This window comes from Ictalurus punctatus, chromosome 3, assembly GCF_001660625.3.
Source record: "Ictalurus punctatus breed USDA103 chromosome 3, Coco_2.0, whole genome shotgun sequence".
Lineage (NCBI taxonomy): Eukaryota > Metazoa > Chordata > Actinopteri > Siluriformes > Ictaluridae > Ictalurus > Ictalurus punctatus.
This window is the reverse complement of record NC_030418.2, coordinates 16772123-16794084: the sequence shown is the minus strand read 5'-3', so window position 1 is coordinate 16794084 and position 21962 is coordinate 16772123. Positions and strand designations below refer to the sequence as shown.

Sequence of the window (21962 nt, the reverse complement as noted above, 5' to 3'; positions counted from 1 at the left end):
TTTATTTACTAATAATGAAGCATTTTATCAGTCAAAATACGTTTTGGTTGGTAGGTAAATATTATATATCCCAAAACGATCATGACAACCTGTATGAAGCTGTATATTCGCGTTAAAGGCTCGGGGAAGCGGACATGTTGCTATAGAGTACAGGATCTTCTGTATCTCAGTCCATCAGATTTATAATGACTGCTGTTTTTGAGCAGAATCGTGACGCTGAAATACCCCCTCACCGCCAGGATGAGACAGCACCCGGTCTGTCTGGTGCACCTTGTTGTCAGAGACGAGCTTTCTTACTGGCATTTTGGGCGAAGGAGCAACAAAGAGCAAGCTTTCGTCATGTACACGAATTTGTATTGAAACGACTTGTGCGTCATGTCGCCTGTATGCACTGCAGAAATGATTCAGCCAGAACACACAACCTCAACGCACACACAGCCTACCCGCCTAACTGTTCTTAACCACCATGGCCATCTTTAATACTGTGCTTTGGCTCCGCCTTCTTACCTGTAAATCTGCCTAGCAGTGCGCGCGCGCTTGTGTGTGTGCGCGCTCGCGAGCGTGTGTATGTGTGTGCCTGTGTGTGCGCGCGCGCTCTCTCGGTGAGGGAAGCGGAGCAGGTGACAGGGACAGCACCGTGCGTTCACCCCGTCAGCAGCTCCTACTGAGCGCAGAACATTGAATAGTAATAACGCCGTTTCTTATTCGAGTCGCAGAACATCTAACATGTGAAGAGTTTGAAACCCTTTGTTGTTGTTGTTTTTGGCGGACATTCATTATTAAGTTTTGACGTCTCTGAGAGAAATATCGGGTTGTCGCCGCTGTCCCTGGATGGAGGACCTTGATCTTGGAGTCGCTCGAGCTGATGGAAGAGCTCCGTTTATTCTGCTCTTATAAAGAAAGCTTCAGTTCTGGGAAAGTCAGCAAAACAACCGAGATAAAATGCCTTCATGGCTCATGTTTGGCGTTCATTTCAAATATTTTGTGAAAAGCGCAGTGAAAAGTCGTCGTTAATGCGGATTTAAATGCGTCGCGCAGAAGGACGCCGACCTCCTGTTTCTCTGATTCTGATCTCACGCGAAGCGACGTGTTGGGTTAAAAATCATCGTTCATACCGAGGAGAAATTGTGGGCTAGAGAACGCCACTGTTGCGCAGAGAGGGCTTTTTGAAGCAATATGGCTGATGGCTGGGGCTGGGGGCGCTGGCAGGAGCTCTCCAAAGCTACCCGATGCTAGCTGTGGCAGATCGCAACCTTTCCCGCGGCGGCGACGGCAGCTCTAGAATGACTAATAATATCAACTACAATAAAAACTCGGACTCTTCTGTCTCCATATCCAGGATGGATGTGATCATCCCCTTCTCCCCAGACGTGCCGTGCGATAACAATGGCCAGCGCATGTGGTGGGCTTTCCTCGCCTCGTCCATGGTGACGTTCTTCGGGGGTCTCTTTATCATCCTCCTGTGGAGGACCCTCAAGTACCTGTGGACTGTCTGCTGCCATTGTAGCATCAAAACCAAGGTAACCCCGACTGTCCTGCTCACCCTGCTTTCCGTTTACACGCAGAAAATGTAGAGCACACATGATCTAATCGGAAGCAGTGCTTAATAGCATACATGGGGCATATTCAGAGTTGCCATATTGGGAGAGGGAAGATGACAGGGCTTTGCAAACACATTTGTAAATGCTGGACGTTTTCAGCACTAGAGCCACTGCTGATTAGGCCTGGTCTTTAATTTCACTGCGAAGGATCTAGAAATGTGACTGATTTCATTTCATCAGTGTATCAAATGCTCTGTTCTGTGTACGAGTTTAAAAATAGATGTACACACAGCATGTCATAAACGTTGCTTATTTGCACATCTTATCTTTTGCTTATGTAATTATCTTTCCGCACATTTGCATGTTTTTCAGAAGAGCTTTGGCTTACAATGGTAAATATGCTTTATACAGAGATATGGTGTAATGAACAACAGCCTGGGGATATTTTTAATAAACAATATGTAAGTTGTTGTTATATTCAGCCATATATCAGTAGAATACCTGGTGAAAGGAGAAACCAGTCTCTTTGGCATAGTATGCTCTGCAAACATCAGAAAAATAACTAATGTGAGCCTCCAATCAGTCATGTTGCTGTCCAATTGAGAAAATTTAGGCATCCTCATCTAGGGCCTTACTCCACCAAATGGTGCCCTAAACACTGTGGATCTCCTTTTGGCAACATTGGGATTTGTGTGAGTCATTGAAGGCTCAGTCGGTAGTGTGAATGCCAACATTTGGTACTGTCCTCCAGACTTTCACATACTCACATTTTACCTGTTGTTGTTTTAAGCATGAAGCCATTCAGCAATACCAACAGAGATTCACCATCTTGCATTGCCACTGCTTACTCAACTGTCTGTGTGGTTGTTTACATTAGCCAAGTTTCCATCCACTTTTTGCACGTTTCTGTTATCAACAAAGTCAAAGTGCTTAAAAAAAAGTTTGCGGTATTTGCTGTCTCCTGCCTGTTTCCATCCAATTAGCCTTTTAGTGATAAAATTGTGTGCGTGATGATGCCATCCTTAAAAAAAAAAAAAATTGCCGCATATATTACTTTGGTGTATCGCAAAAGAAATCTTCCCTTGAGCCCTTTAGATAATTTCCCTTGAGATAATTTTGTGTATATCGCAAATTGTGTACCTTTTAATAATATGTTACATTATTGTGTGACTAAAGTAATGAATTACAATACATTTGTATTACTTATGCATTAAAAAGTGCTGTTTTCTCACGCCACTTGGTTCAGCACACATGCTCGCTCTCTCTCTCTCACACTTACAGACACACACATACACGTGTGCGTACTCGCGTCGTTACCGTGGAGAGATAAACAAACCGTCGTCATATGTCGTGGCGCGAGGTAGCTGAAAAGTATATTTCTTACTGAAATACTTTATATTTGTTTAAAGGCAAAAGATTTTTCACAATGTTATGGTTGGACTTTTTGTAGCAGAAAATAATACTCAGTATGTCATATTATCTATCTTCATATATTTGTTGAAACATGTCAGTAATAAATATAACTAGATAGTAAGAACTGAACTGTCACCTTCAAACTTCCTCCACCATGGAAAAAATGGGCTGGTCTTGGGCATTAAACTCCCGATCTGAAATGGGGTCCCACTCCGACCCTGCCCATGGTGGAGGTAGTGTTGGAGAGCTTTCTGACCAGAAAGCTGATCGCTCTCGTCCTGTTCAAGTTGTCAGTCTGTGCCAAGTACAGTGTAGTGGGGGAAAATTTCAGGGTTAGTAAAACGACTGTCCATTGACGTTTATATGCTGTATGCATAACTTTTAAAGAAAAGGCTTCTGAATGAAGCGGAGGCCAATGATATTGCATACCGTAATTCTTTGCTGCATCTTGTCACAGGTTTGCAGCGCACTGCATGGCACACACATCCCTGTTCTTCCCCCGACTGATGGATAAATTCTGTCATGTGACACTTTTTTTGCGTGAGTGCCATTTTTTTGCCATTGGAAACTGTTTCCAAACAATTTTTTCACACCATTTAAAGTATCAACATAGAGTTTATCCGCTAAAGTTAAATGAAAAAAATGATGACACTTGTGAAATGTTATCGATAATTTGCATTTCCATCAGCTGTATCGGTAAACATTTCAGTGCACTAAACCTTTTATTGCAAAAAAAAAACCCTTGGATGGAAACGTGGCTAATGACCATGAAACATTTTCTGTTTTGGTGATGAGGCTGACAAAATTTATTTGGTCATATTTTTCATTTAGAGCCATTTTGTCAGTTTCACCAAAAGATAAAATGCTCAACACTAAAATGACCACACTAAAACATATGAATAACCATGGCACAATCGATACATGAAATCAGCTAATCGAATGTATAAAGTTTAATGAGTCATTTTATTTCGTTTATATTATTAATGCAGTCCACTGGACTTTAAGTTTATTTTAATATCTTTTTAACAACTGTGGGTTCTAAAGTGCTTTCAGCAGCCTCATCGCTGTGTGTAATTGGTCCTTGCTAATAACTGCCAGGATTTTGATTTCAAGACCACTGTTCAGTCCATGTCAGTATGGGTTTCATGACTGGGCGGTTAAGGGCACATAGAGGGTGCTCATGAGCACTCTTTTTGACCCATGTGTAATGTTATAGGGAGGTTCTTTATTTTTTTATATCCAAAATCATCGAAGTTCTGCCTTCTCTCAGTATCATTAGGTAAGATGTGTTAATAAAATTCCTTTATAGCTGAAGTGGTTTCAGTAAAATGCTATTTGGTAAAGTCATGTGGTGCGAGTCAGCAGTGGGGAAAGCCATGTTTGGCTGTACGTATTGGTGCTTCTCTCACGTGGGCAGTGATCCTGTCTAATGACGTACACTCTCTGCAGCTGGTGGCTCTAAACAGGCACACCATAAAGTAACCTACAGACTCACAGGGATTTACACAGCTGTTCATTTCATCAGGTCTGTAAGTGGTTGGCCATGTAAAAATGGTCCTAGATGCATTGCACAGTGACTAGTCCTCATAAAAAATGTGGCATAAAATGTTTTTAGTTTTTTTTATTTGTTTTATTCATTTATTTTGGTTATGTGCAAAGATTCACATGTTCTCTCCATTGTGGGCTTTCTCAGATTTCTCTGGTTTCCTTCCTCTTCTCAAAAATATTTCAGTAGGTGTATTTGCCCTAGGTGTGAATGAGTGTGCAAGCGCGTGTGTGACACCCTGCCATGGACTGGCATCTTATTCAGGGTGTAGTCCCACTTTGCACCTAGTGTACCCAGGATAGATTCTGGATTCACTATGAGCCTGACCAATATAAAGCAGAGGAATGACTGATGAATGGGATGAAAGTGTAAGTTATTTTACAATATCTTAGATGCTTAAAATGAACCGTAACCATGTACACATGGAAACAAATTTTTTTTTTGTTTTTTTTGTTTCTCTAGTAGCTGGATTATAGAAGATTTGAATATATTTTTGCCAATAAGGTGGTATCTAATCATTTGACAATATGATACAGATCTTGACATTTTTACATGCAGTTTATTTGTTTTAAACTGTCTGTCATTGACTACATTTACATGGACAGCAGTAATCTAATTATTAACCTTATTCTGAATAAGACAATATTGTGATTAAGGTGTTTACATGAGTTGCTTTTAGAATACTCCTTTCATGTTCCTGTTTTACATGTTATAGAACATAGACTGATTAACATCACACGTCATTACGTCACCGTGCCACGCTGTCTGACGTTCCCTCCAGAATTTCACGTATCAACATACAGTTCGTCTTCGTCATGGTACCGTATACAGTTTTGGGTGTCTCTATTTTTAATATTATGAAAGCTTCAAGTGCAGTTATTATTTGTCATGCTGTACGTGCAAATAGACGACTGCTTGAAGCTGTGTGCCGCGTCCCAAACCACGTACTTACCTACTATGTAGTACATGTATTTCACCTACTATATAGTAGGTAAGCTGTGCTCTCTTGTTTGCCGTCAAACGGTTGAGCACTGCCGTGTGTGTACGTGTCCTGTCACAAAATGCGGTGTAAACACCCACACGAAGTTAATAGTGTGATTAAGGTGTGTGCATGTCTGTAATGCACTTCGATAATGCGACTAAAACAGGAATGCTCCACATGTCTTAATTCGATTTGTGTTTACCTCGAGTATGACTTTAGTCGGATTAAGGTAATCAAAAATAGCTTTTTACATGATAGTCTCTTAATCAGAGTATTGTCTTAATTGGATTAATATCAGATTATTGTTGTCCATGTAAACGTACTGAATGTTTGTGAGTTTAATAAGTCCTTGTTAACAGTTTGTGAAAGATGTGATGATGTCATGGTGTTACATTTCATTTATTTGAATCATTCTCTCAGTATGAGTGTGCCAGGCTTGTTATTTATTTAAATGAAAAGGGTTAATGACGTCTGTGAAGTCTCCAGTATTCATTACCTTTTAATTACCTACATGAACAAGCGTTCCGACAGAGCAAGCAGCCTATTCGACACTGACACGGTGCCTCTGCCTCTTCAGAGGGAAGTTGTTGAAACACAGTCAGGCCTGTGTCTGGATCTTTAGCAACTGGGAGCACTGGAATTAAAACTCTTCACTTCATTCGGCCAGACTCCTTGAGAGCCATGTTACAAACAAGGACAACACCTGCCATTCACTTTGTAAATTAGGTGTGCTAATGATTGCTAAATGTGTATCCGATGGTAATTCATGACTGTGCTATTGAGATTCTCTTACAGTATTTGGTTTCCTTTCAGATATGAGAACGGTGCTGAGGAGGATAATCACAGATGGTGGCGTGCTGGCGATTCTGGCAGGGAGACTTTTGGGTCTAGGCTTTTACACCCAGTACTTATTAGGAGCATTAAGAGGCTGAATGTGGAGACTAGTCTGGTCTCTTGGTATGTTGCTAGTAACAGGAGGCAGGGTGCAACATGAGACGTGAGACAGATTCTGTTGCATGTCATAACTTTGCAGTGTTTGTCATATAGCACCAACTGTGTTGGATCAAATATTCATGTAGTGTGTAGCATTTTTGACCTAGTAATGGTGTAAACAGCTTTGAAATGATTAGAGTTAGGTCCTGTTAAAAGCACTTGCCAAGTTAGAGACAATGAGCTACACTTACAGGGTCTTGTCTAGCTGGTGTTTACATGCTGGTTAGCCTTGTTATGAAACATAAGGGACACATGAGTTTACAGTTAACACCGCTTTGATTTAGGCCATTTGCTTTTCCCTCAGCAAGAATGTGTGTAAAACAGAGCACCTTCACTTTATCACTGGAGTAGAGAAAACTGTGAACATCTGTGCGGAAACCTCATATTTTCCAGATGACCATTCGTAAGCAAGTTTCAAGAATTGTAAATGAAAATGACAGCTTATTCTGCCAGCAGTCATTGTTTGTAGGTAGTTAAAAAGGCAAATCCCACTGCAATTAGACTGATTTTCCCACCCCCAAAGTTAATTCTACCTTGTTACGCTTAGGTGGATTGCACAATTTTTGTTTAAAAGAAACAACACAATTTGAAAGAAATATTATCTAATGTTTCCAATCCCCTCAGAGCTGATACAACCAAGTGCTTTTTTCCTACAGCATCTATAATAAGCACAGAGAGATGTTTCTGTGTCCGAGGGATGATGTTTGCTTTCCTTTAATGCAGACAGGATGGCAGATATGTGTTCGGAGGGTCTTGTGTATATGTTTGTACCCTCTCATGCTTGGCAACGCAACGGCTGCCATTGAGCCGACAGGCGAACAGCACACCCCCAAAGATCAGCTGTCCCTCTTTAACACCTCCTCAGTGTGTCCTGCACAGAGCCCATGGGGTCTGATTGCTTATGACTTGGTTTCTCAACTCTTGTCCTGGAAACCCACTGCCTGGCACAGTTTCAAGTTCCTCTAGCTCCCAGCACACCTGACCCAACTCCTGGAGGGCTTAATATGTAGCTGACATGTTGGGTCAGGTGTATTCAGAAACATGTAAGCAGCTAGGAAACATAAAAAACCTGCAGGACAGAGGGTTGGACTTATAGGGTTGGAGGGTTGGACTTGGTTTTATAGTGTGCTCTTAGTGCAGCTCTTTGCTGCTCTTCTTCTCCTTCTTTCGTCTGCATAGGGGACGCCACAGCAGATCATCTCTTTCCATTATGGAAATCTGGCTTATTATACACACATTTGATTTGGTACAGGTTTTACAGTACGCCAGATAGCCTTCCTGACACAACCCTCACATTTTATCCGGGCTTGGGATCGGCACTGAGTGCCCTAACTTATGCAACTCAATGGCAAACAGTGGCTGGGTTTGGTGCCCAGAGTGGGGCTCAAACCCACGATCCTGAGTTTAAGAATATCATGATCCACTGACTGATTTTTTTTTTTAATCATAAATGTGCTAGACAACTGGCCAGCTAAAAGCTCCAGTGTGCTTTCTCACTCCCATTGTTTGGTTTCTTGGAAGCATAACTAACTAGGCTAACACAAAACTTCGCAAACAGAGAAAACATACAATCAGTTTGAAGGCCCTATATCTTCAGGCACTTTGAGATTGTGTACTTAGACCTCTACTTAAACATACAAGGAATAGAGGGCTCCTATATTTAGTGCTTGGACCCCTAATGAGCGAACATAGTATCACTAAAGTGCTCCTGCATGTGTGGGGCTTAACACATACTTAAAAAAACAAAACAAAAACACTACAAGGACCCTTGACAAACAGTCAGCAGGTCAAGATCAAGCAGGTCAAGGTTTCAGCTACAAGAATTGGTGTTCTGTTCTCACCTAAAAGTTGTTTAACCATGAAGTGACCGTGTGTAGGAGAGTTATATGACCGCTTTGATTGAACATTTTTTCCTCAGTTTCGTCAGTGTTCCCACATACCTGTGTGTTCCTGATTCAGAAGAGATGGTTTGGCATCCATGAGGGCAAAGTAGTGCACCTAGTGAAAACAGACAGCCAAATCATGCCTCAGCCAGTACACGTAGTGCAGAAGGCGGTTGTAATCGCAGCACGTGTTACAAATTCCAGCATCGAGGTCCGTCGCATCACCATGAACCGCAATATTTTTAAACATACCAAATCAAAACTTGTATTTTGTATTAATTAAGGGGTAGGGTTTTATTGCTTTTTCTCCATGGTGAACCAACTTGTCCCTCAGGCAACTACAAATTAAGAACTAATAGCTCGGACATGAAATCTGCCAGTTCTGCGTGCCCAGACTATTGATTTGCTTAACTTTATTTATACAATTGATACTTCACTATAGGTGCAGTTGTGTGGTTTATACTGTATCATTTCATGCATATTTGTATATCAGACTGCTTTGTGTAATAAACTTGTTGAGGTCTGCTACACTCCCATGGAACTGTGATAGTGCATTGGCATGCTTATTCTGTAGCCCTTGTGTAGATGCATGTCTAGCTGTTTAGTTAAGTGTAGTCTACAATGAACAGGATGGAGCAGTAATGGGTGGCTGTGTTATAGTGCAGTGGCCAGAGCTCATTTGGTGGTGACATTTGTGTAAGAAGCCCGTGGGTTGGCTGTGGGTTGCTGTGCAGCTAAGCTCTTGCATTTCAGTCATGCATTGTTGCCTGGTATGAGCATGCACTGAACGCAGGGCAAAGCTTGACCAGTTTCCACTGCTGATTCCTGGCATTGAAGCCAGTGACTGGGTTGTACACTCCGGATTCATTAGTGTATAATATAAGATACACTAAAAGGAAACCTCCCATTTTAAATCTTGTTCATCTTGGCCAGGATTCAAACTACAACCGTTTTCTTTTTTTTTCAGCTGGGGACCAAATGTAATTTTAACGAAGTCACACATCAAAGCAAACATATTTCAAACCTGAGACGGAAATAAAAGCTCAACCAACAGTAAAAGAAAAAAGCTCTCCTGTCATGCTGTTGCATCTTTCATTTGTCGTGATGCTACTAATAGGACCATAGAACCCCATAACATATTTAGTGGTGAGATTTTAAAAGGAAGGTGTGGGTGAGACTGAGAAAGTGCTCAAGGGAGGTATTTCTTCAGCAGGGAAGCCTTCCTGAGCTAAGCCCCCTGATCCAGTAGCACGCTCACTGGCAGGGGAAAACAATTAGCATCTCTCATTTTCGGCTGAGAGAGTTGAACTAGAACTGCACTGAGCCATAAAGCTCTGCAAGGTCCATCTTTTAGCCCTGAGCATGGAGCCTGGAGAGGCAGCTGCTTCAGTTGCCATGGTGTTTTTTGCATTTTGTAAGAACTAGCCACTGTCACTAGTGTCTCATCTGACCCCTGGCTAATATTAACCATAGCTCATGTTTCATGGAATATCAGTTGTCTTTTGAAAATGTCCAATTAACCCCCGTTGCATGGTTGCTCTTAAGGAAGAGAAGTTTGGGGTGGTCCTCCAGTGTGTAGCTGACTTGATCAATTATTTAGTAGTTGACTCCGTGATCTTTTTCAAAATGAGACCTATATACAGAGGCACACGTGTTTAGTCTTTTGTGTTTTCCCTTCTCTTTAATATTTATGATCCTTTCAGCTCACCTCTTTTTTTGTTATATGCAATAAATAATGCAGTAATAAATGGGGAAAGGATGTTTACTTCTTTACTTAATTGTGTTAATTCTGTTTTTTTTTTTAAATTTTGTCAAAGTTTAATTTAGTGTGACTTCTCTCTCGTAACTGAGTGTAGAAAAATACGAGCTCACACCTTGAGTGCTCATCTACCAAAACGTCTAATATTTCACTGTTTGGGAGTTGACTCTCTTCAACTGGAGATGCTGCTCTTCAGAAGATATTTGAGCTGTGACTGTGATGGCCAGCTCAGACTGATCAGCATGCTGACTGCTGATTTGCCTACATCTGAATGAGCTTAACATCTCAATTGGTGCTCAGAGCAGCGTGCGTGATACAGATAGCTGAAGAGAGAAGACGCAGAGGCTAGAGGACGTTTCAGTGACCTTCAGGCATGTGGGCTGCTTATGCTGGAGCTGCTCACTCATGTGCTTCCATTTTTCCCTCGTGTGCTGAGACACTAATAACAGGTTGTAGCGCTGATGGCAGGAAATGTTAATAACCTGTTTGGATCTTAGCACACCCTAAAGTACATCAGTGTGATGGGATGAAATGGTTTCCATGGGTCTTTAGAGGTTAAGTGTTTGGTTCCTGGAGTTTTAACGATGTTTCAGCCTGCAGTCTTTTAGATTAAACCACATTCTGTTTTCTGTTGTTTGGCTAAATAAAAGCCTTGTTTTATTTTGTCCAAAACCGCTATATTGTTGCTGACCAGCATCTAAAAGAGTACTGCATTATAAAGGTGAGATGAGCTTTTATAGAGTAAGCTGTAGCCCGGCACATTTAATCGAATATCAGTCTCGATTATGATTTTGACTGCCCACGATTACATGAACATGATCGCCTGCGATACTGACGTTTAATGTTTGTCCTCCGCCTCATAGGAAACTCAGTTGCAGATCATATCAAGCGCTTCTTAAATTTACAGCCAGTCACCATAGAGTGGCGCAGGGTTGATGTCATTTTGTAATGCCATAACCCGGAACCGAGTTAGTATTTTAGCACTCGTGCTGGCAGTTTTGCCAGTGCGTTGCGTGCTCCAGTGCTTGCGCGAGGGGAAATTGTGACACTAACAAGTTGCTAAATGGGACTACAGACGTTGTTGGGGACATTAAACGTCATCACGCCGAACAGGAAAAAACTTTGCAGATAAACTGGTTCAGGTATATCTGTGCACAATTCCCCCTGAAAAACGTGGATGAAGATTCATCCACAGAGTAAATCTGTATTATGGAAAATGTTTTTAAATAAAGTTTGGAAAAGTTTGTCGGAAGCTTGGTGATGGTGACGTTGAAGTCGAGTGACCGTGGTGTAGTTTGTTTATAGCGTATGGTTAGATGTTTATTTCTGGAGATTATATTTAGGCTTCAATCTTCATAAAAGTTGTGTTCATTTGTGAAAATTATTTTGATGGACAAAACGTGTTAGTATTGTAAACCTTTGTTGATCACAGAGCTTATTTTTTCCAATAATCCAAAAGCCTATTGAAAATCATATTGGGTTTTTGTCGAGGGAACCAGTGTGATGCTAACTTCTGGGTTCTTTTCATTTGGTGACATATGGTTAGATTGTGTTGCATATTTTCATTTGGTTGATGGAATTTTTTTTTTTTACTTCTCCTATATTTTGGGTACAATTTTATTTATATTTTGCTTCTACGAGATGATTCACTTTTAGGATCAGTCTAATTTGATGTAAAGATTTGTATATTAGCAGGAATGTAGCACAACATGGAGGTAAAATCAGTGGTCTGTTTATTTAAATGTGAAAGTGCAATAAGAATATGTTGTCCCTAAAATCAATGAATAATCATGATAAATAATCATGATCTCAATATTGATCAAAAATTATTGTGATGATCATTTTTCCCATAATCATGCAGCCCTAGTAAGCTGTCATGTTTCATTTAAATGACCAGCTGTAGACATTGTGTATAAACACTGTAGAGTGGAGCTCAGTTTCACTGAGAAAACCTCATTAAAAATAGATGATAATACACTTCCATGTTGTTTACTGATGGATGCTGGCATTCAAAGTATTAATCAATCAATAGTCTCCGTGCTATTGGGTTTCACCCGTGACCCCTGGGGGACTGGGGAAGGACTGTATGTTTAGAGTTAGAGTGGGAGGAGTGTGGCAATATCTAGCGCTTCTATTTGAATAGTCTAAAAGCTATTTTGTCATTACAGCTTTACGCCTAACTACCTTTTTAGATTTCAGATCTGTTCTGACTGTAGCAGTATGTCCAATTCATTGCTTCATCGATTCATTGATTAGGTCTTGTGTCCTGCTGAGATCTGTTGAATTGCTTTCTTAATAAAGGCCACAAGATTTCTTCTTACAAATATTTCCAGTATGAGCATTAACAACCTTACCCACGATAGTGATCACATCTCCAGTAAATCTCCTGGCTGGTTATGAATTTATTTACCAAATATTCAATAAGTTCTAAATGTCGACCTTATTGAATATTTACAGGTATTCTTGCTTTAAGCTAGTTGACCTGTATGTATGCTATATTAAAACAGAATGTGCTAACCCCCCCCCCCCCCCCCCCCCCCCCCACCTTTTGCCTTTTATTATTTTGCTTGAAATTTATAAGAGAGATTTCCATGATCCAGGTGATGGAGTTGTCAGGTTTCTGAGTGTGACCTTTTTCTGGTATTTTTTGAAGGCTCTTTTTATTTCCTTGCCTTATTATGCAATGCTCTGCAGCTAAAGTTGCATAATAGGTTAGAATACATAATGCCTGAAGAAGCATTTCATCAAGTGTCTCAGTAAAAGTAATTGCATGTTGTTGTAAACATCTCTTACGTGCATTCCTCATACAACTTCAACAATCTCTCTCTGAGCTGTGATCTGATGCATGTGACACCTAATAATGCTAAAACCTGAATAATAAGCTTTATAAAAATAGCTTGTGTAATTGTATACAACACACATACATGCTGACTTTCTCACAGGCATACATCTCACAGGCTCAGCAGTCAGATACCTGATGAATTTATTTTTCTTTCAAATCCAAAAGGGGCTTGCGTTTCCGCATGGTGTTTGTACATTGTTGTCATGTCCTTGCATACTAATGCATCTGTACACATCTGACACAGCCATTCACAATCCTCTTCTCACTCATGGATTTGAGTCGTGCTGCAGCACTGGGCTTGTTAGTATTCAGTCACTCCCCCACATCTAAAGCGCAAAAAGCAATTGCTTTGCTTGAGTGAGAGTGTTAAGTCTCACAGTCCTGCGAGCGTGCATAATGCATAACTGTTTTCCAGCCTCAGTGATTCTGCTGAAATTCAGGCTTTCAGCACCATGGAGAGCTCCATCGTCTGTCGACCTGCAGTGTTTCTCAGCTGCTCATAATGCAGAGAATGTGCGCCGTTTCCTCACAGCACCAAGACTTTGTTCATTTTGGAAATATTCCGAATATCTACAGCACAAACCACTGAATTTCAAAACAAGCTTGAATTGCACATCGAATGTTTGGGTCTAAAGATCATAGTCTATTTAGGGCGACCGTAAGTGCAAAACACATTAATAAACCAAAAACAGCAAATCAGGAAACACAAAATCCTTCACTCAAAATGGAAAGGGTCCTTATTAAACATCACATGCTTGTTGCTGATTGGACACAGTCTATGTCTATCACAAGGACAAAGACATGCACTTTATTTTCTAGTCTGTGACACAACAAAACCTTTTATGAAACAACAAACAATATGAAACTATTTAATGCAAATTTATTTATGATGTTATAGTAAGGAGTAACTTTTTTTCTCTCTGAATAATCCAGCTTCTTTTAGGCAGGTTTTAGTGTTCGCCTACTCATTTTAATGCTGTATAAAGTTGACTTCATATCTATAATTATATATGTATATCGTATATAAAAAAATAAGCATGAGTAAAGGCATTAGTAGATTCATATTTCCTTGTCCTTGAAACATTTTCCAGCTTCTACATCCTGTGGCCTCTCAGAGACCCCTGGATATAATGTGCTCTGTACCCTTTCGATTTTTAGCTGATATGTTTTTGGATTGTGTTTTCGTGTTGTGCACCCACGGTTTGTGTCACCATAGTCTATTCAGTTATTTTGTCATCTTTCTTTGTGTGCTTTTTATTTATAGCAACCTTCATAGATTTAATACATTTCTTACTGAATCTGCTAGTGACGATATCACAGAATCTCCTGTCTCTTTATTTCTTGAACAACATATGAGGAGATGTGCTGTGATAAAAAGAGTGCATGCACATGAATCACTGGTTTCAAGGACGGCGCTCAGAATTTCTGTCCTGCATAGTTCTGTGTTGAAATATTGAGCAGCACTGACTAATTTTCTGTGTGCAGAATAGTAAATGATTAAATATATTCAAGCACTGGTTGAACATGAATTTCAAAGCTTTTCTTAAAATAAAGATTGGGTTATAGATATGAATGGTATGCAGTAGAGCGAGTTATCATTATAAGGCTGTTTATCATAAGAGCAAACTCAATCCACTCTTTGTGTTCAGATAATGACTTCAGGCATGTACCATCAAATTACCTGCTAACTGTTAAAGACTGTACTGCAGTATGCAGCGTGATGAAAGACTGATATAAAAGGCGGCTGATATAATGCTTTTTGTATTGTATAGTTTTTATTCAAAGCACTGCTTTGATATGCTAATTGTGACTTCTGAAGACCATTGGTTAGCACACTTAGTGGAGTTGAGTTTAAGAGCTAAAGCTACACAGCTGCTCTGCTTTTCTCAAATGAACACAACTGCTGAAAGTTCTGGCACATGCTCAAAAGCTCGGCTCGCTCTCCCTCCACCTCCTCTTCCGCCTCCATTTTGAATTTTCCTACCCGGTCCTGGCAGAAGCACATCTCTTCCTGAATTGTAACCATGTCTGTTGTTTCTTGTTCTCTTTAACCCCTTAACGTTGAACTGTAACTCGGTTGTTCTTTAAACATATTTTTCAAGTACTACTATGAATTATGAAAAAAAAATTCTATGAGAATTAAAAAAAAAAAAAAGAGGTATGTAGTTACAAGGGTGAGGAAAATAGATCTGGACCTGGAGATGAACCTTTTGAGTTTAATAGGCTAAGAAGTGGGGAACACAAGTCATAGCCTCAGGTCAGAGTTGTCTTACTCCACCAGTTGCTATTGAGTAACAGCACAAGCGTGTCCTTTTTTACGATGTAACCGAAGATACACCGTGAGTAGTTGTTAAGTCGACTCTGGGGACTCGCCAAGAAAATGTAATGTGTTCTTTAATTACTCGGCCGTTGCAGAATCCAATTGTGTTCACTGTCCATCATGCTACTTCCTTTCAGCTGCCCGTTATTTTCCATTTCATTTATTTTAAAAAATGCAGAGTGTTAAACTGGGCTACTACACTAATAGCCATGCTGCATCTCTCAGAAATTAAACCAGCAATGTTATGATAAATTGGCGGGGGGGTTTGCAATATTACTGTGCTGCATATAGAGCAATATCTGTACAAAGTCAGAGTACTTTATAAATATAAATAATAAAAAATATATATATTTACATTATATTAAAACATATAGGTGGCATGATGGCACAGTAGGTAGCTTTGCTTTCTCTCAATTACTGGTCACTGGTTGTACTCTGAGCTCGGGTTACTGTCTGTGTGGAGTTCCTGTGCATGTTCTCCCTGTGTTCATGTGGGTTTCCTCCAGATTTTCCAGTTTCCTCTCACCTCTTATGCTGCCAGGTGAATTGACAACTCTACGATGCCCCTAAGTGTGAATGAGAGTGTAAAGGTGTGTGTATGGTGGCCTGTAATGAATAGGTGTCCCATCTAATAGGTATTCATGCCTTATGCCCAGTGTTCCCCGGATAGACTGTGGATCCAGCACGATCCTGACCATGAATGAAAATAAATATACAAATTCTATCTTGCTTATTTGTTTCCATCTTTTTAGCCTGAAGGTAATCTTGAAAATAAATAAATAAATAAATAAATCACATTCTGTGTCTTTATGCATAATAATTTCATATACTGTCCACATGACATTTGTGTGCTTGCTCACAGCTACTTTCTAGTTTCTTAGCATAGTATAAACATAAGAGCCTGTCAGGTCATCTTACACTACTAAGCTAAATTTATCCAGGAGACTGGCAATCTGTACAAATAAACTGTTAATGGCTGTTGATAACATACTAAAATAAATGACATCTCCAAAGCAATTAATTTACGTTTGTCAACGTATTGCTCTTTTGCAGAGGGACAAAGTGACAATTCTGTTCACTACTGTAATGGATCTCTCATTGGGGGAAGAGCATTATGGTGTTGAGAGTGATGCATTTGGTGCAGCTCCCAAATTTAGCCCAAATAAGCTTAGAGTTCAGCAGTGTTATGCTGCCATATAAACAGGACACAACCTTTACTTTCTGGCACAGAAATGCAATTTACCTAGGTAGTTAGTTCTGGAATGGAGCACAGGGGTAGAGACAATATCCATATAGTGCTTGTGGTATATTGTATAATGTGGTATATTACTGTATATATTGTCAGCACATTAATAGAAAGGAACACCTGTTGAAAGTTATCTATTTTATTCCACAAGCACCTATAGCTCCAGGAGTTTGACATTTAGCCAGTTTAATGCAGAGTATGAATGCATCCGAAACTGGCAGCATTACTGTACACTGCTGGATAGGCTAAGATAGATAGATATGCGTACAGATAGAGCGTTCAACCAGACTTGAACATGATCCATGTACTGTAGAATCCTATAGCTATACAATCAATCTATAAGGAGATGTGGAATATTAAAAATGTATGTACTAGATAGGATATGAGACCAAAGTCAAGAGCAGCAATGGCAACGTGCATGGTGCGATTAGATGTACGCTAATTATGCACTAGTACACTAAGCACACTAATGACATGTTTTAGGTGTACGCATGCACACATGCTGTTTTTGAAAGTCTTTTGCTTCTTTGTAATAAAAAGTTTAAACTTTTTGAATCGATTGACATTCTAAAAAGTGTTGTTTCAAACTGTGCTGGTCATGGCAGTTGATGTTGAGTTGTGCTTGGCTTGTCACTGCTCTGACTCTGATGAGATGTTTGTGCTTTGTGACAGATTGCATCTGTCTTTTGTCATTCCAATTACCTCAGAGACTGCAAATTTACATTTTGCAGAAGCAGACAACAAACACACTCATCAGCCAGTGGAAATGCTGGGAAATTGGGTGTCTCTGTGGTGCAGCGTGCCTTTTTAAATCAGCTATCTCATTTTCTACATGTCCATCTGCACACGGCTTTCTGCGAGTCCATTAAGTCTGTTTTTCTCAGCAGTATAATTGCATTTTTATCCCTGGTCCGCTAATTATTAAAAACCTACTCAAATGCTTCATTTATTCAGTCACAATATTTCTGAGTTTTTGGCCTTGTTGGAACTTTTAGTTGGCACACATTGGTCCCAACAGAATATAAACCAAGAAACAACCACCTAAGAGAGGACTCCCAGATGCATAATTTATTATTCATTGTGTTGATTTGTTGTGTTGTAGACGAAGATACACACTATCCTGCATAATTCACGATGTTTTGTGGTCGACTGCATGGTGGATGTTTCTTGCCTTATGCTACTTAAATCATGTCCTTGGTGACATGAGTAGCATCGCACAATATTACTGTTTGCCTGGGCATGATTAATCCAGTATAGCTTCAGGATATTTATCAAGAATAAATATCAAATCCTTTTCATCTTTTCCACAATCTTTTCCACAATATCCTTGAGATGCTGGCTTTGGGATACATGAAGTGTGCAGATGGTATTATCAGTGGTCAGACGGTAAAGTGGTAATGGTGGGTTAAGACAGTGGGTTAAGGTAGGGGTCACATTTTCTTTCACAAGTACAAAATTCTACATTGCAAAGAGTCTTTACACATGACTGTTCATGAACTTACAGCAAAAAAGGTAACAAATGGGTAGAATCAACATCCATCATGTTTAAATTATTCCTCTGTCTTGCTTAAGGACCGTTGTGTTGCAGAAATGTGTGTGCACAGCATGTTGATATTTTCTGTGCTTAACTGGCAGCGACTGATGGGGATGAAGGATTCGCAATCAACTTTAATTTTAGCACTCACATCTTTAAGTGTATCAAATGCTCCCGCGCAGCCAATTTGATCTGTTTGGGGGAGCATATTAAAGCTTTTGTCACAGTTGCTATTATAACTAATGTTATTAGAGGAAGGCCATGCAGACATGCAAACAATTATTGTTCCATGTTGTTTTGAGAAATTTTAGGTTACTTTGTTGTTTAAAGAACTCGAGGGAAAATAAACATGTAAGTTGTTAATAGGCAAACACCAGTGACAGACACCAGTGCAATGATGATCAGATTATATACAGTAACTGTGACTCCATAACAAGCCTACTACACAGCCTAGTAGTGTACTAGCCTAATTAGTGATCTAGCATAATTGGATAATTAAGCCAATCCCAAAGATTGTATGTAGCTAAACATTACTAAATAAGTCAGTAACTCAAACACTGCCGTTAATCATCACTGTTTTTCATACCTGTCCCAGATCTTGTTCACTTAATCAGATGTGAAGTCTGAACCTCCAGCACTTTGTGTAAATATGTGGATAGAAGTATACACACTCACGACCACTTTATTATGCAGTCAGCCAATCAAGTAGTAGCAGAGCAATGCATAAAATCATGCAGATACAGGTCAAGAGCTTCAATTAATGTTCACATTAAATGTCAGAAATGAGGAAAAATTTGGACTTTGTGGCATGGTTGTTGGTGCCAGCCTGGCTCGGTTGACTATTTCAGAAACGCAACATAGAATGGTGCTAAAAAAAAAGGTTAGGGTAGGGTTAGTTCCTGGAGATCTGAGAGATTGTGAAATTAGCATCTCTTTTGCAGTGCCTTACGTTTTCTCGAAGCTTCCACTATGGCTTAATGCACACAGTACTTAAATGTTTGTGTACAAGTTTAAACATTGTCTGGTGTGTGATTGTAAGTTTTGCTGTAATTTTTGTTTAAAACGGTTCTATCCAGACACATTATTGCAAAGGTTCTTTAATCATGAATGATTCCTAGTGCCTAGAAGTCTATATGCTTAGAATGTGGGTTTATTTAAACTGTATAGCAGCATTGGTTTCTGTGCCTTTTTCTATTGCTCTATAATGACAGTTTATGCAGAACCAGATAAAGTGAACAGTAAAATGGTTTTGACATTCTGAGCTTTTTTAGTTTGTGTGTTACATGTTAAGCACTACAGCTGAGGGCCACTGTGCCTCCAATGCCACAGGCTCCTTGTGTCCTTTTTGCTTTGGAAACTGCACATCTAGCAGTGAACAGGAGCCCGGGGCAGTGTTAGTGGGGAATCAGACTCCAGTGTGTGTGTGTTTGGAGCTTGTGAGGATGCCTAATGTCTCCTCCCCTATTTCCAGAAGAAACATAAGAACAACAGTTATGGAAAATTAGAAATGGCATTTAGTAGCAATCCCACAGCTGGAGCAAACGACCTCTGAAGCAGCTACATATTTCAATTAAAAATTTATGGGTTAATTTGTGTATGGCAATGAAGGAAGATCTTGGTCTATTAGCTCAGAGACAGTGTCTGACATTTCTGCTTCTTTGAGGAGTTTGAGTCTTGCTAAGTAAGACCGATGCCTTTCCTCCATATCACATTGTGCAGTGATTGTTTATTAACGACTTGGTCAACACAGTGATTGAGCTAACTGTATGTCTTATCAGGAGCACTGCTAATGTAGGAAAGAAAGCTTGTGAAAGCACTGTAGCCTGCAATGGGAGGGACAGTAAAGGCCAAACATTACCATATTGGCCATAAGCAGATAATCAGAAAAAAAATCTATCCATTCATTTTCCATACCGCTTATCTTGTACAGGGTTGTGGGGGAACCTGGAGACTATCCAAGGGAACTCTGGGCACAATTTGGGGCACACCCTGGAGGGGGTACCAATCCATTGTAGGACACAATCGAGTATAGACAATTTAGAGATGCCAGTTGGCCTTCCACGCTCGTCTGTGGATGGGGAGGAAACCGGAGAACCCAGAAGAAACCTCCAAAGCACAGGGAGCACATGCAAACTCCGCGCACACACACACAGGGCGGAGGTGTGATTTGAACCCCCAACCCCAGAGGTACGAGGCAAATGTGCTAAAACAAATAATAATGGATAATTAAGTGATTAGAAATTAATTGCGCCTTTATAGATTTTTTTACAAGAAAAATGAAATTTTTTTTTTCTGAATGCATTTTGAATTATTATGGCTGGTTTGATCTTTTGAAACACTGAATGTCATGACATTCTGTTCATTGCATTCGACATTTAGGTATCAGGCATTTCTCTTCTTGGTGTGTGTTGACCTTTCCCATGAGGATATCTTCCAGCTTTGACAGCTTTTTGGACATATATTATTATAGCCTAAATGTCATAACTTAAGGACTTTGTGCTGCATTCAGAGTTGTCTACTTAAGTCCAAAAGTTATGGCAGTATTTATGCAGGAAAACATATACTTGTTCAGAGTTGGGTCACTGAGCTGCTTAAGTTGATTTTCTGGGATCCCCATTCAGATTATGCTTAGGACCTGCATGTAGTTCACACCGTCGAGGCTGCCAGATTTCTCTTTATTAGAAGGGTCTAGACCAGTGCCTTTAAACACAAAACAAACCCGAAATGAAAATATGGACTGAAGAAAGAAATATTGTTTGAATAGTTTTTCTTTATTCTCAAATGTAATCTGATGCAACATAAAAGTAAGAGACAATTCGGGCAGTGGGAGGAAACTGGAGAACGTTGAGGAAACCCACATGGAGAATGAGAGCACAGAGAATATGTACAGAAAGTAACTCAAGTCCAAGAATGAACTCTGTACCCTAGAGCTGTGAGGCATTGTTGCCATATTTATGTATTTAATATCGGCCTCAAATGGCATTCCATAAATTTTTTTGTGTATTTACAGCCCAAGAATACTCTGCAAGCTCAGAATAGTGTGCAGCTGAGATGCACTTCTGTGTTAAGCCGGGTTCACACTGTATGATTTTGGCTGAAATTTGGTCGTCTGAGACAAATTTAGTGAATCCTAAAAGATTCCCATTAATCCTAGGCCAAAATCTGCAGTCTTTGATTACTAGTTTGACGTGTTCCCCGACAGCCAATTAACGGCCGTTGCGATCAAATTTTTTCTCTGATTAAATTCTGGCCGTGCCAGAAGATTTGAGGCACAGTCCTGTAGTGTCCTCCGTACGAGTCTTCTTGCGTGCGTCCTTTTTTCACGTCTTGACTGTCGTACAGTCTGACATTAATGACATCTGAGATCCTACATAGTGACATGGCTTACAGCGGGGATCAAGTTCGTACAGTCTGATGAGCAACAGTTGCAAAGGACTATTAAAGATCACACAGTGTGCACCCGGCTTAACAATCCACATTCATAGCTCTCACACAAATTCCGAATAGTGCTTAGGACTGTGATTATGTCTCAGGACTGAATATTGATGTGACTGATTTCAGTATTAAACCCTCATTGAGCTTGTATCTCTGAATACAGCCCATACTTTTTAGCTGCTATGCCTTTTTACCAATAATTAAATGTATTAAAGCTATAGCTTTTTAACACGTTACGGTTCACTGGTTTGGTGGAAACTTGGAAAGTTTTGCTGTACTCAACATTACATGGCTCTGTCACTGCAGGAGATGGTGTTACAGATGATTCTGAGCAGACTTGATTCAATAATGTTGTCCTTGTTGTTGTATATTGTGTTGTACTGCAGGCAGTTCTGAGCTGCGAGTGATGGGTTGGGTCTGTGTGACTCACTCTGAGCTGTTCTCCCACTCCAACTTTGTCAGCAATGA

At 40.0% G+C, this 21962-nt stretch overlaps 1 protein-coding gene across 8 annotated transcripts in view; it reads left to right on the top strand.

The window, feature by feature from the left end:
• Window positions 1-576: 576 nt before the first annotated feature.
• Window positions 577-21962, top strand: part of kcnma1a (potassium large conductance calcium-activated channel, subfamily M, alpha member 1a) — a 157774-nt gene continuing 136388 nt past the window's right edge. For 5 of the 8 annotated variants that reach the window (XM_053679671.1, XM_053679668.1, XM_053679667.1 and 2 more), the window contains exon 1: window positions 577-1520. In XM_053679671.1, coding sequence (XP_053535646.1) covers window positions 1230-1520 — 291 coding nt within the window. In that variant the 5' untranslated portion in view covers window positions 577-1229. The remainder of the gene's footprint in view (window positions 1521-21962) is intronic. The other 3 variants (XM_017464831.3, XM_053679670.1, XM_053679669.1) reach the window with 2 other exon arrangements.